We start from the raw sequence: 13118 nt of genomic DNA, 5'->3' as shown, positions 1-13118 counted from the left end.
ACAACATTACACCCCAAAAATGCTTTATTTGTTGGTTTTGACAATGCTTAATCCACTCCCATTTTCAGACACATCATTTCTTAATACTATATATTTAGAAAACTTCTGGCAAGAATTTCCTTTGATACAACTGTCCCATCATGCATTCATTCAAAGGCTACTATGAAAGCATGTCTGGGTGTGTTAATAGTGAACGCACAGGTCATAATGTGGCCGGGTGTTTGTGGAGGTGGCCCCTCAGTGACTGTGGGTGGTGCGTTTATACTCTGAGAGCCATTCAGACGCTGCGATTGACATCAGACAAGTCGCCCCTCTGCTCAACCGGTGAACGGGAAATCACGTCTCACGGATCTCGGGAAATATCAACACAACAGCAACATTAACCATCAACTTGAGTCATCATGTCTGAAGAAGGCAGACTTCCATGAATGTGAGGATGCTCTTCATCTGATGGACAACAGAGGAGGCTGCGCACACTGACTTCTTCTCTCCGTGTCTTTAACCGGCTGAAATGATGTTGCCAAATATTTTGTGTGTGATATTATTCAGCACATTCATGCACAGCGCGTCATCTTTGGAGTTGCAACTTGGCATGTAAGTGATGCATTTTAATTTTTAGGATATGTGTACAGTTTTTAACTTGCATTTAGCCTATCAGATTGTATTGAATAATCAGAGTCAGAGTTTTACGTTTACATGCATTACAATATGACAGAAGCCATAGCCTACTTTATTTATTTATTTATTTTTACAAAGTTACATAGTGCAAGTTCTTGAAATTTGTTGTGTATTTCTGTAGCTTTCTAGTGGTTTACTCTGTTCAATGGCCACTAGGCGTCGCTCTTTCAAGTCCCCTATAGGGATGGATGTGTGTTTTATAGCACAGCTGCACATTGCATTGTGATTTGTTTTGTCTAGTACTCTACCAGAGGGTTTCCCAATTTAAATAGTCCGTGCTAGACATGATTGAAGGAATCGTTTTCACTACAGGAGAAGCAGAATACTTCCTCTAATTAACTTCAGGCTGCTCTGTATTGAAACCAGATGGAGGAGGAGGAGGAGGAGGAGGAGGAGGAGGAAGACGCCTCTGGATAGTTTTAGGATACCTGCACTGACAACAACACAGACAGATGACAGAGGGCTGTACAGTATACAGACCTCTGTGCTGTATAATGAACTACATGCATGCAGGCACATGAACATGCAAACAATTCTGGAGAAAAAAAAAAAAAAGTTAATTGGTTGTTTATGGGGTGCTGTTAGGGTACCGTGGACTGTTTTTTTCTGGACCCTAATCAAGTACATTGCACCAAACAGGAAGCTGTGTAATTGTTTGACAAACAATGTGTCTGTGATGAGCTGATGTGCATGCAACTGAACATGTGTAGAACATGTGGGAGTTCATGTTTGTTGGAGTACATACATCGGACCACAATCGGAAGCTCTACAGCCTCAACATACATACTAATTTATATACAACAATGGGAAATGAAGTAGCCTCACAAGCTGCTCTTGAAAATCATAACAGTATATAATGTTTGTTTTTTTTTCTTCAATTTTAAGTCGAAAGGTATTTTAATTGCACCTTTCCTTTTTGTGGTATTTTCCATGCACAGGCCAAATGTTTGTGCTGACCAGGAGATGTCCATGTTGGGGGCCCGTCAGCCTTGTGTCCAGGCGTTTAGCCGCATGGTGAAGGTGTGGAAGCAGGGCTGCACCAGCCACAGATGGTGTATGGGCTATGAAAGAAGGTAAACGCACAAACACTTTATTACTGACCATTACTATTCCATGAAGGCATCTCATTCATCAGCACAGTGTGTAACATTTTGGGGGATCCATTAGCAAAAATGGAATATAATATTCATAACTATGTTTTCATTAGTGTATAATCACCTGAAACTAAGAATTGTTGTGTTTTCGTCTTCACGGAGTCCGCCATGTTGCTCCACCATGTTTCTACAGTAGCTCAGAACGGCGGACAAACAAAACACTGCCTCTAGAGAGAGCTTTTTGCATTTTACGTTACCTGAAGGTCACCGTTGTTCTCCGACAACTTGTGAAACTGCAGTAACGTGAGTTGTAGAGTGCCAAACCGTGGTACCGCCAGCCGCCATCTGACTTCTGTTGCTCCTAAAGTAGTGTTATCATGGTAAAGATGGCCTCTGAGTGAGGCAAAAAGCGTTACCACGGTTTTACACTCGGCGGCTCACGTTACCGCAGTCTTGGAAAGGGAGGAGTGAGCGGAGGGGTACTCAGTTGGTTGCAGTCTGCAACCACACTACTGCCAAATCCTACACACTGTAACTTTAATAAATAGCTAATATATATATAAACCTATAATGTAGCTTTCAGAAAACTCTGTGACTGTAACAGCATTTCTCCTCCTCAGGACAGCATACTACACAGTGTACAGGCAGGCGTACAACATGGATTTGCACACAGTCTATAAGTGCTGCCATGGCTGGACTCAGGAGGGCGAAGAGATGGGCTGTCTGCATAGTGAGTAACAGCATTATACACACATACTGTATGTATCCCATAGGGATAGTTTTGATATCGCTGAAGCTATTGTGTATATATCCATCATCTGTTCATGGATACATCAGCAGCCTTGTGGTCTATGATATGTGGTATCTGCAGGGGTGTGTGGTGCCAATACATGTTTCAATGGAGGCCAGTGTGCAGAGACCGGAGACCAGATATGTCAGTGTCCACTGGGCTTCAAAGGGACGCGGTGCCAATATGGTGAGTTCATTGCCACCTGATAAAATGTTGTTTATAAACCTGCATACTCCACTCCTTGCATTACAGGCGTTCATGTACAGTATGCAGCAATAAGATGAGTGCAGCTTTGTGAGTGAGTGAACTGACTGACATCCTCATAGAACAACATGTTAAAGCTTTAATAGGCCCAGTTCAGACCTTATGCTTTCACTTTGTCAAAGCAGAATGAGCCTGTAGTGGAGCAGTGATTGGATGAGGCTGCTCTGTGGGGGGGTTTCTGGGTAGTTAGAGGTAGAAGAAGAAGTGCTCTCTGGGAAGAACGGTTTCCTTTGAAGGCTACAGCCTGGAGTGCTGTGGCTAACCCAGCTGAGCCTCCACTCTATAAAAACTGTATGCTAATGAGGGTAAGTGCAGTTCTGGTTTCATATGGTTAAAACAGTAATAGAACCTACAACACATTTTGTCACACGTGACACTTTTTCAATTGAGGAATAGTAGCTCAACATTTCTTTAATGCATTAGATTACTCAAATTAGTTTTGTTTTCTGTCATGACAAGCAACTTATAATGGTAGTAGTTCAAAATTTTGGGAATAGGGAAATAAACTTTAGCATTAGCATTCGGGTGGAGAGTTAGATGAGAAGATTGACACCACCGTCATAACTGTACAGCCAGCAGCTGGTTAGCTTATCTCAGCATAAAGACTGGAAACAGGGGGAAACATCTAGCCTGGCTCTGTCGAACAGTAGCAAAATCCATCTACCAGCACCTCTAAAGCTCACTAATTAAAACAGCACAGCTCAATGACTATTTGCTGTTTTATGAGGGGCTAGACTGTGCCAGACTGTTTCTTGCCTGGGAGTAGTAACTTCCTGGAGTCTCCACTAGTTGACTGGCAAACGCTCAGAGGATTAAACAGATGAGATGTAACGTGTTAATCAGTGAGCTTTAGGGGTGCTGGTAGGTGGATTTTGTTATCTTTGGATAAAGCCAGGCGAGCTGTTTCCCCCTGTTTACAGTTTTTGTGCTAAGCTAACTGGCTGCTGGCTGTAGCCTTATTGCTAAGGCCCTGACACAGCAAACCGACGGTCGGCCGTCGGACAGTTTGGGGCCGTCGGTGAGAGTCCGTCGGCCTAGTTCTTTTGTTGTGTTCTGCACCGTCAGCTCTAGTATGCCCGTGTTGGAGGTTTTTCGGCCGATTCAGCATGTTGAATCGATGGCGGCGCCCGACGGTGAGAGAGATCATTCTCATTGGCGGTTTAGCTTAAACTAATCAGTACACGAGAAGAGAAACGCACGTGAGTAAAGAAAGCCAACGAGTAAAGTCAAGAGTTTAAACACATTTTCATCTTCATCTTATGTGATCATTCCAGTATATGGATATTTTCACAACGACACGACCATCTGCGATAAAGCTAAGTGGTGAGTGAGAGTGGTGTGAAAATAGTCGGCAAACGCTGCTTTATTTCATGTACGTATCATAACAGCTTGTATATACGCTGTCCTCGGTCTTCCGGTTTCCCTTTTTGAGTGACAAATACAGACTACCGCAACCTGCTGGTAGGGAGAGTTATTACATCTCACGCAGGTGCAGAACGTCCGCGCTAAATGTCCGACGGCTGTATTCTTTGTGGTGTGTTCCGAGTGCAACTTGTTGGTCAAAACAAAGGCGTCGTGGGGCGACGCAACAGGTGGCCTTCATCGCCGCTAGTTCTCTGATGTCGGGTTGATGTGTCTGGGGATTTACAGTATACAGATATGAAAATGGTATCAACGTTCTCATCTAACTCTCTGCCAGAGAGGTGAATTTCCAAAAATGTCATACTATTCCTTTAATATGTATCTCATCAGTTATTATCACTTACTAAAATGTGTTTAAATACCAGAAAGCTAAATTGAAAAAAACAGGATGTACAGTAATGTCCTAGTAACCTCAGGCTTAGGCTTCAAAATAAGGTAATTTCACCTACTTCACAGTCTAGACCCTCAGAGCAAGAACCTGAGGTCTGTAATCATTAAATGGTAAACACTTCCAGTAAGCCTGTACAAAACCTGATGGTCCCTCTTGTCTCGTCAACCTCACCGTCTGTTCTCTCTACTGTCCAAACCCCTGCAGTCTACGTCAACATGCAAATAGGAGGAAGGTTGTTAGTGTTTAGGAGCAGACAGACCAGAGGGTGACCAGAGGGTATTTAGTTCCTTCCCCCCACATGCTTACAAACACACACACTGCAGAGGCTCTCCTGTTTGATTCATTGACTTTCCCAGGAGAAAGGACCTTGGCCCCCTAGGGGTGTTAAGCAGTTCTTCCTCTTGACATTTCACAGGAATGTGTCGTTGTTTGTTGTAGGCAGCTCTCCCGTGCGTTTGTTTTGACATGGGCTCTTTGGTTTTCACACATCGGAGTGACCAATGGGGAACGGATAGAGATATCAGTTCTAATCAGAATTCCTCCAGGTTCCTCTTCCTCTCTTGCACATCCTGTGCTTTGAGCTCATCTCGCTCTTGTCTTTTTTTGTAAAACGTTTTTCCTTCTCTCATCTCCGGAGACAGATTTATCCTCACTCTTCTGCCAGAATCATTATACAAGGGGAGAGTCAGCCAAGCTCCTGTGTTCAGCTAGGTTCCCTCACTTAACCCTCATAACTAACAATCCTGTGTTGTAGGCTTTCAGATTTGTAGGCATTCAGATTTTATGAAAATCTTGAGGTTTGACTACTGTAACAAATACTACTGTCTACGTTTCAGTTATATACTTGAACTAAATTGGCATAATACCTCAGGTATACAATATGGTTCATCTCAGGAACAAACCTCAACTGCTAAAACAATTACAGGAATACACAGAGCTTTCAGGAAATTTGGAAAACTCTGGTGAGAGAATAGATGTGAAAACCATCCCTGGTAGTTTGATCTAGTGCTTTCTGTTAACACACACAATGTTGAGTGACTGTAGGCCACTAGCATTATCTAAAATGTGACAATATAGGAACTCGTAGCAGCTCATAAGTTAGGTGGTAATTTAAAATGATATGAAGACTGAATGCCATAAAGGAAGGCACCCACAAGTTTGACTTGTTTTGTTTCCATATAAGTGAACATGGTTGTGAGAGCAGCCGATTAGACTGTTATCAGGGCATTAAAAAGGCGTTATCGGTCGCTATACGCACCATAGATGTGGGTCAATAGGGCCTACTACACCCAATAGTAGGTTTTGTCATCTATTCACATGGTAGATCACCGAAAGAAGGTATAAAAGAACAAGACAGCGACCTCTAGCGACAGTAGTAATTATGACAGGAGCAAAAGCGGAAGTCAGGCGCTGTACTATAGACTAGTGGTTCCAAAACATTTTCACATCAAGGACCCCTAAACTGACACCAATTAGACCACAGACCCCCATTTGATGAGATTTTGTCCCAGGGTCCCCCATCTGATAGGATTTTTTGCTTTTAGATGTTTTATTACAGAAAGTGTATGAAACCCATGACCAAAAAAGTCATACATTCTGTCATTGTGTTATGGATTGAGATATAGTGAAAATAAATGATTCCCCTTTTTTATTGGGACTTCCCCTGGAACTCTCTCAAGGACCCCTGAGGGTCCCTGGATCCCACTTTAAAAAACACTGGTATAAACAGCGTGAAACTCCATATGCTGTGGAGGTTGGGGGCCATGAATGGGACACAAAACAAAGGGTTTTCATCCGGTAGGCTGAAATAGGAATTCAAAATAAATCTGGCTACATCAGCAATTTTAAACCAATAACAATTCTGACAAAGCTATGGACTATTAATATTTTATTATTAAAACTTAAGGTTTATTACTTTGGATAGTTACTAACATTATACAGAAAGTAAACCATGTTGGTAGAAAGACATACTGTATCTCATTACGCCATTTCCTGTATCTCATTACTTTGGGCGATTCCCCAAAACCTTGATTTATTCCTCGATGGACAGAATAACCAGCAGGATCAGGAAACTTGCTGTGTGTGTACAGTGGATTTTAGCCATGAATTCCACATTCCAGCATAACATAATTACCAAGACAGACTGCAACTCTAGCTCAACCTGGGAACTTGGATATCCGTGTGTGTGCACACTGAGCCACCAGCGTTTCACCAGGGAATCCTCTTCATTATTAGATTTGCGTTGTGAGCTTTAGCATTCCACGGTGACAGACTTACTACTGTCCGGTATGTGATTCATGTATGATGGAGAATGAGCCGATACGGTAGAGCGGTAGGAATGTTGACCTCTGTAGATTCATCTTGGAGTAATAAGTTACTGGACTTGGTGTTTGGTCATGAAGATGTTTCACCTGGCATCATCAGATTTATTATATGGTGTTTCCTGCATGTTATTATCCTTTCCCCATGTGCTCTTAAGCCTACTGCATGTAATGCCTGTCGTAGCGCGGTAAGTGTTTGCCATCTCTGTCCGTCTGTTTCTGCCCAGCCTGGTTGATTTTCTGGGTGTTGGTCTGTCTGCCAAGCATAAGTCAAAGGCCACTGCTAGTTCTTGCTGGGTTTTGAGGCTGTTCCATGTGTATGTGCGTTTAAGTGTACAGGTGTGATTGTGCATTTGTGTGTTGATACAGGCTGAAATTAAAACAGCTATGATAGATATTTTCATTTTAACAATGGATCATATGACTACTTGGATGTGAAGGAGTTTGCTCGTAGTGATGGCCACAGCGAATTTCCAATGACTGCAGTTCGTCGTCGCGTCTTTTAGCTCATTGTTTTGTTTTTCTGACCTGCAACTTCACTATTTTGGTTCACTCCCATAGCTCCCATCAACCTTGTTTCTATCATCAGCAGCTAGCTGTTTTCAGACAAAAAGCTCTAAAAACCTGCTGAAGACTAGCTAACTAACTATGTTGCCATATCAAGTTTGCCATATCAATATATCAGTGTTTTGTGTACAGCTTGTTAACAATGCCCCAAAATGGCAACAAACTCAGTTACTGCAAGTTGAAAGAATGTGTTTCTTTTTGAGGCAGATGCTGACACATGATGCTTGGCCTAAACTGCAAATAAGGACGTGAAATGCGTTTGTTGCTGAGAACATAATACTTTTTTTGGATCACTGTGTGGCAAATGATCACTATCACTGTTAACGCTCATGGTGTTTAGATAAATCCTGAGGATGAAGGATGAGAGGGGTTGCAGCAGAGACAACATATCAGCCTCGCCTTTTCAGCACCATTCACTCCAGCTCGACTTCAGTAGAGGGAGAATGTAGACTGTAGAGAGCACTGTTAAAGAACAGTCTGGCTCTGGTAATAGTTCAAGCGATTGGCTTCTTGAACGTTGCTCTCTTTGGTATCGCTGCCAAGTTGCGGTGGTAGAGCCCACTGTGTGTTGTGGGGGCCGCCTGGCCACCTGCTTCCAATCTCTGATATGAGACAGAAGGCACCGTCTATGGAAGTGTATGTCAGCCGTTGACACCAAGGCCATGGTGTTGACACCGTGAGGTAATAAACAGCCTGGACACAGCCCAAGCATGTGCTGAGACACCGGAGTCTGCTCTGTAATAGTTGCATTTACTCCTGCTTGTGAATGCCACCCTGTCTCACCCGATTAAGACTTGGATTAGGCTTTGCTTTGGTTAAATTGATGCATGGGTCTGCATGAAATTAAGAGAACGCAGGCACATAACAGTGTGAGGACAGAAACCATCTGGTCCTCACTAAAGAGGCCTGGCTGTTTTCAGAGTACTTTATAGTAGAGTGACTATGGACAGCTCCTAAGACTGGATCCTGTTGTACTGGAAGATTTAGCTGTGTAATGAGACGGCTAATGACGTCAGCAGATATTGGGGGAGAAAAAACGGGTTATTCAGGTTGTGATGAAACGGTATTAGATACTAGAAGTACATGATTCTAACACTCTTTTGACTTTGGGGGAAATATGTGGAAAAACAAGATTTTACATTTCTCTTTCGAACATGCGCACATGTAAAAACAGAATTTATTATTTCAGAAATTATCTTTACCAATAAAAGTACTGTGGACAGTGTTATTACCAAGAGTGTTCACTCTGGGGAACTCTGCAGAAAGCTTTACAGTTGTTGCAGTTGCGATGTAAATCACATTCTCCCACATGGGAATCGTCTTTCTTCATATGAACTCAAGTGTTTAATCCCCAGGACCTTGGGCTGTCTCCCATATACGCTTGGTTTCTTTCCCTATTAAATGAAACACACCTGTCTCTGTGGATGTCCATATATGTAAACCTCTGTCTGTACATGTGCCTGTGTGTAAGTTGTGCTTATTTGTGTGCCAATGAGGTAGAGTTGCAGAGAGTAGCATTCATTGGTAGCGCCTAGCATTTGCTGCAGGGCAGGTCTGGAATCTTTGGGTAGAAACATAGACTGTATGAAGTGGACGTAGTCACCGTGACGTCAGCCATTGGTTTGTGGACTGCCGTTTTGAAGCCTCCAGTTGGGTATTTTGGGTATTCTTGTTTTTTGTCCGTCGCCATCTTGGTTATTTGCAACCAGAACTGACACAAGAGGGTGGAGCTAAGTACAACCGAACGCTCAATAAGCCATTTTTAGGGGACCAAAAATGTTATAATTAACTTTCATGAACTGAAAACACACTGTGAAAGGGTTAAAGTTGTAAGACGAAAACACGGACAACTCCCAGACTGGACAACGGCGTGGTAATGACCTGTCAATCACAAGGTAACCACGCCCTAAACTTTAGGACCTTAGGGCCTAAAGCAAACTCTGCTTTACAGTCTATTAGACTCTAAATGGGACCATGATTTACTAAATGAACATCATGCTGTATTAAAGAAGACTTGAAACTAGTGATTGAGACCATAAACTCATGTTTACAATGTTTACTGAGGTAATAAATAAAGTGAGAAGTAGTGTCATTTTCTCATAGACTTCGATACAATCAGACTTCTTTTTGCAACCAGAGGAGTCGCCCCCTGCTGGCTGTTAGAAAAAATGCAAGTTTAAGGCACTTCCGCATTGGCTTCACTTTTCAGACCTCGGAGTTGCCCACTGGGTAGGACTGACAACATGTATTTGCTTTTATTGGATAAAATATAATAATATAATACTGAATGTATGTCCTTCTTGAAAGTTACCTTAATTAAACTCTACATGTAATGGTTTTAATATAAAAGCAGCCTTCTGTGACTGTATTGCAGTTTATAGTAGACTGAGATGTGGTCAGGACACATGGAGAGAGAGTGGCTCCTTGTACAGGCTGGTTAGGGAGAAGGAGGCGATTACGCCGGGGAAAAAGATGCTGACTCAGAGCTCTAGGTTTTAAATCCCTGGGGCAGTCCTCCTCATGTTCCCTTGTGTTATGTCTGTGTTCCTGAAGAATCTCGCTCATGCAGAAGCAGGGGGGTATAATACTTGATGAATAGCTTTCCTCATTTGTACTCTATTGTATTTGTACTATATTGTAATCTATATGTATCTATAAGCAAATTTGGACTTTCTGACTTAACTTTTGCTCCATTCCCTGACTAAGACATGTGCTTTCGGACTGCTTTTGAATGTGGCTCAAAAATATTTAGGCATCTTGGGAAAACTCTGGAAACATTATCTGTCCTCCTTTATGAATCCTCAGCCAGTGTTTGATCCCCTCTGTTCCACTTCCTTTCCTTTCACATGTCTGCAGAAAGATCATACATCCTTTCTGCATGTGACTCTATTGGACAGAGGGAAAAAAATCTGCCCTGTATTAATTTTACTGGTATGGCTGCTCCTGCACTGAACCTTGAAGCCTGTGAAAAAACTCAAAATGGGAAAAACAATATTTTCTTTCAGATTTCTGGAAGTAATTAAGCTCAAAGATGCAAGTCAAGATGCAAGATTCATTTTGTTGAAAACCGTGGTGTTAGACCTAATGAAGATATGAAAAACAGGATGTTACAGGTGATGTCTCAGTAAACTCCTGTGGCTGTTCTCACAACTTCAGGGAACAATGATATCTTTTACAGGTCTGGAATGATCCGTCCACCTTAAGTTAACTAACAGACTCAGAGAGTTTATCCTCTCCGCGTCTTTCCATTCAGTTAGTTCCCCTGCAGAGCTCCAGGTCAATTAGCATTTTTGTTTTGACTCCTGAGTAACATGAGCCTATTGAACATTTATTTCCCTTAGTTTTTTGCTGGCTGTTAGACAAAAGGGCACATCTATAGGACTGTTATTAGTTCCAGGCTAAATCATTGTCAGCAAATTAGGTGAGGACATAATCTCGTTTGCAATAACATTCATGCACCAAACTCTCTTGTTCTTAACACGGTTTAATCCTGGATACTGGTCCCTAATCCAAAGGCCCAAGTAACAGACTAAAGGGTTTGAATTGTGTCAAAAGCGTGCTGCAGACTGTGTTTTGAATTATGATTATGATGGGAACCATATGGCTGTAATGATGACAGGCCTTATTGTTTGTTTTGGTCTCGTTTTAACCAAAATCTAGTCGCTGTAGCTGCTGTGGTGCTGAAGTTTTTGAGGTGTGCATGTCATGATGATCTTTATTTTCATAAAGAACTGCAGCGCAGACCTCATGATTACCTCTGACAGGTTGGTCTTTGCTTTGGCTAGCAGCTCTCCCGTTCTGTTTATTAAAGGTTACTGAAAAGGGTCACTGAAAACTATATTAACAATGTAAGCCTGCAGAGATTAACAGATCCCTTTAAAGTTGGCTAGACTGGTGTAATCTGAACTTAATCATTGAATAATCAGTTCTCCTTAGACATTTTCTTTGGACACCCAGAGCTGTGCATGAGCAAAAACATTGTAAAGATATTACTTAAGGCGATCATTTATGGTAATGATCAGCTGTTGAAAACTGACTTAAAAGCCACTGCAGCTTCTGGCAGAATACACCAGACCTTCCACTAACAGAGACAAACCTTACTGAACCACTAGAGCCCATATTTAAGTGATTAGTTAAAAATTGACACAAAAAAAATAAAAATTAAAGGCCACCAAAGCAGCAAAAAAATTGGTTGCATCTAGTGGTGTAGTTGCAGATTGCAACCAACCACTCACTCCTCCCTTTCCACACCCAGTTGCCAGAACAAATGTTGGCACGGGACGTTTCTGCAAACCACGTATATATGTTGAATGGCGACGTTTCTGAACCAAAAATACGTTTCATATCAGCCTTGTATCACGCTTGCAGAAACTCAACGCCACGTGGTTAACGTTGTGAAATGACTGGTTAGGCTCAGGCAACAAAACTACTTGGTTAAGGTTAGAAAAAAGATCTGTTTGTGTTCAAATAATAATGTACCACATAGTTTAGGTTTAGGAAAGAACTACATGGTTTGGCTTAAACTACTACGTTTATACAGAGAAAACGACACTGAAACAGCGGTCTCCTGTATGAAAGCCTTGGTGTTTGTTGGGCCCATCCACCTCCCCTCCAGCCTGCCCAGTGTGTTTCTTTTCGCTCTTTATACTACGACACTTGCTCTGACCGAATGCAAAAACGTCGACATTCAGCGTATCCCTGGTTTGCAGAAACGTCCAACACAAACATTTTTTCCTGGCGACTGGGCTGCTTTCCAAGACTGCGGTAACGTGAGCCGCCGAGTGCAAAACCATGGTAACGCCGTTCGCCTCACTCAGAGACCGTCCTTACTATAATAACACTACTTTAGGAGCAACGGAAGTCAGACGGCGGCTGGCGGTAACACGGTTTTGCACTCTGCGGATTACGTTACCATGGTTTCACAAGCATGTCGGAGAACTACGGTGGCCTTCAGGTAACGTAAAAACGTGAAAGGCTCTCTCTAGAGCCAGTGTTTGTCCGTTCTGGGCTACTGTAGAAACATGGCGGAGCAACATCAGTCCGTGAAGAGGACCTGCTCCCTATGTAGATATGAAGGGCTCATTCTAAGCTGACGAAAACACAACAATTCTTAGTTCAGGTGATTATACACTCATGAAAACATAGTTATGAATATTATATTCCATTTACATTTGTTACTTTAAGTACAAACATTCCTCTGGAAAGATTTAAAAGGCCAGGTGGCTTATTGTTCCAACCAAAGCGGCACTGAGAAATGCACAATAACAGATTGTTTTTTTCCACATGCAATGTCAGCCACAGCTGTTCCACTTTCAGCATTTAAAAAAAATATATTATTGATAGGAAGCTTAACAGTACTTTTTTTTTTGACTAATAGAGAATTCACCAAACCATCTGGTTGAGGATGTCCAGGATGCACAAGGAGAGGATGCATCATAATTCAGTACATAACAACGCAGTTGAACAGTAGACATTTTGCGTGTGGATAAACATAGGTCTGTCATTCCTCAAGTCTGCTATTAACTGTGTGCATGTAGGCATTAAATGCCAAGACACATGCTTGGAGGTAGGATACCTGGCAGGAGGACAGA

At 42.2% G+C, this 13118-nt stretch overlaps 1 protein-coding gene and 1 long non-coding RNA gene across 2 annotated transcripts in view; one reads left to right on the top strand and one right to left on the bottom strand.

Annotated features, from left to right (window-relative positions):
* Positions 1–204: 204 nt before the first annotated feature.
* egfem1 (EGF-like and EMI domain containing 1) overlaps positions 205–13118 on the top strand; it is a 70351-nt gene continuing 57437 nt past the window's right edge. Inside the window, exons 1-4 of the mRNA XM_074641728.1 lie at positions 205–594; positions 1617–1751; positions 2393–2502; positions 2644–2748. Coding sequence (XP_074497829.1) covers positions 512–594; positions 1617–1751; positions 2393–2502; positions 2644–2748 — 433 coding nt within the window. The 5' untranslated portion in view covers positions 205–511. The remainder of the gene's footprint in view (positions 595–1616; positions 1752–2392; positions 2503–2643; positions 2749–13118) is intronic.
* The window catches only part of LOC141771440 (uncharacterized), a 58191-nt gene continuing 46624 nt past the window's right edge, over positions 1552–13118 (bottom strand). Inside the window, exon 3 of the long non-coding RNA XR_012594719.1 lies at positions 1552–1739. This is a non-coding gene — a long non-coding RNA (uncharacterized LOC141771440). The remainder of the gene's footprint in view (positions 1740–13118) is intronic.

This window comes from Sebastes fasciatus, chromosome 7, assembly GCF_043250625.1.
Source record: "Sebastes fasciatus isolate fSebFas1 chromosome 7, fSebFas1.pri, whole genome shotgun sequence".
Classification (NCBI taxonomy): Eukaryota; Metazoa; Chordata; class Actinopteri; order Perciformes; family Sebastidae; genus Sebastes; species Sebastes fasciatus.
This window is presented reverse-complemented; position numbering and strand designations above follow the sequence as displayed.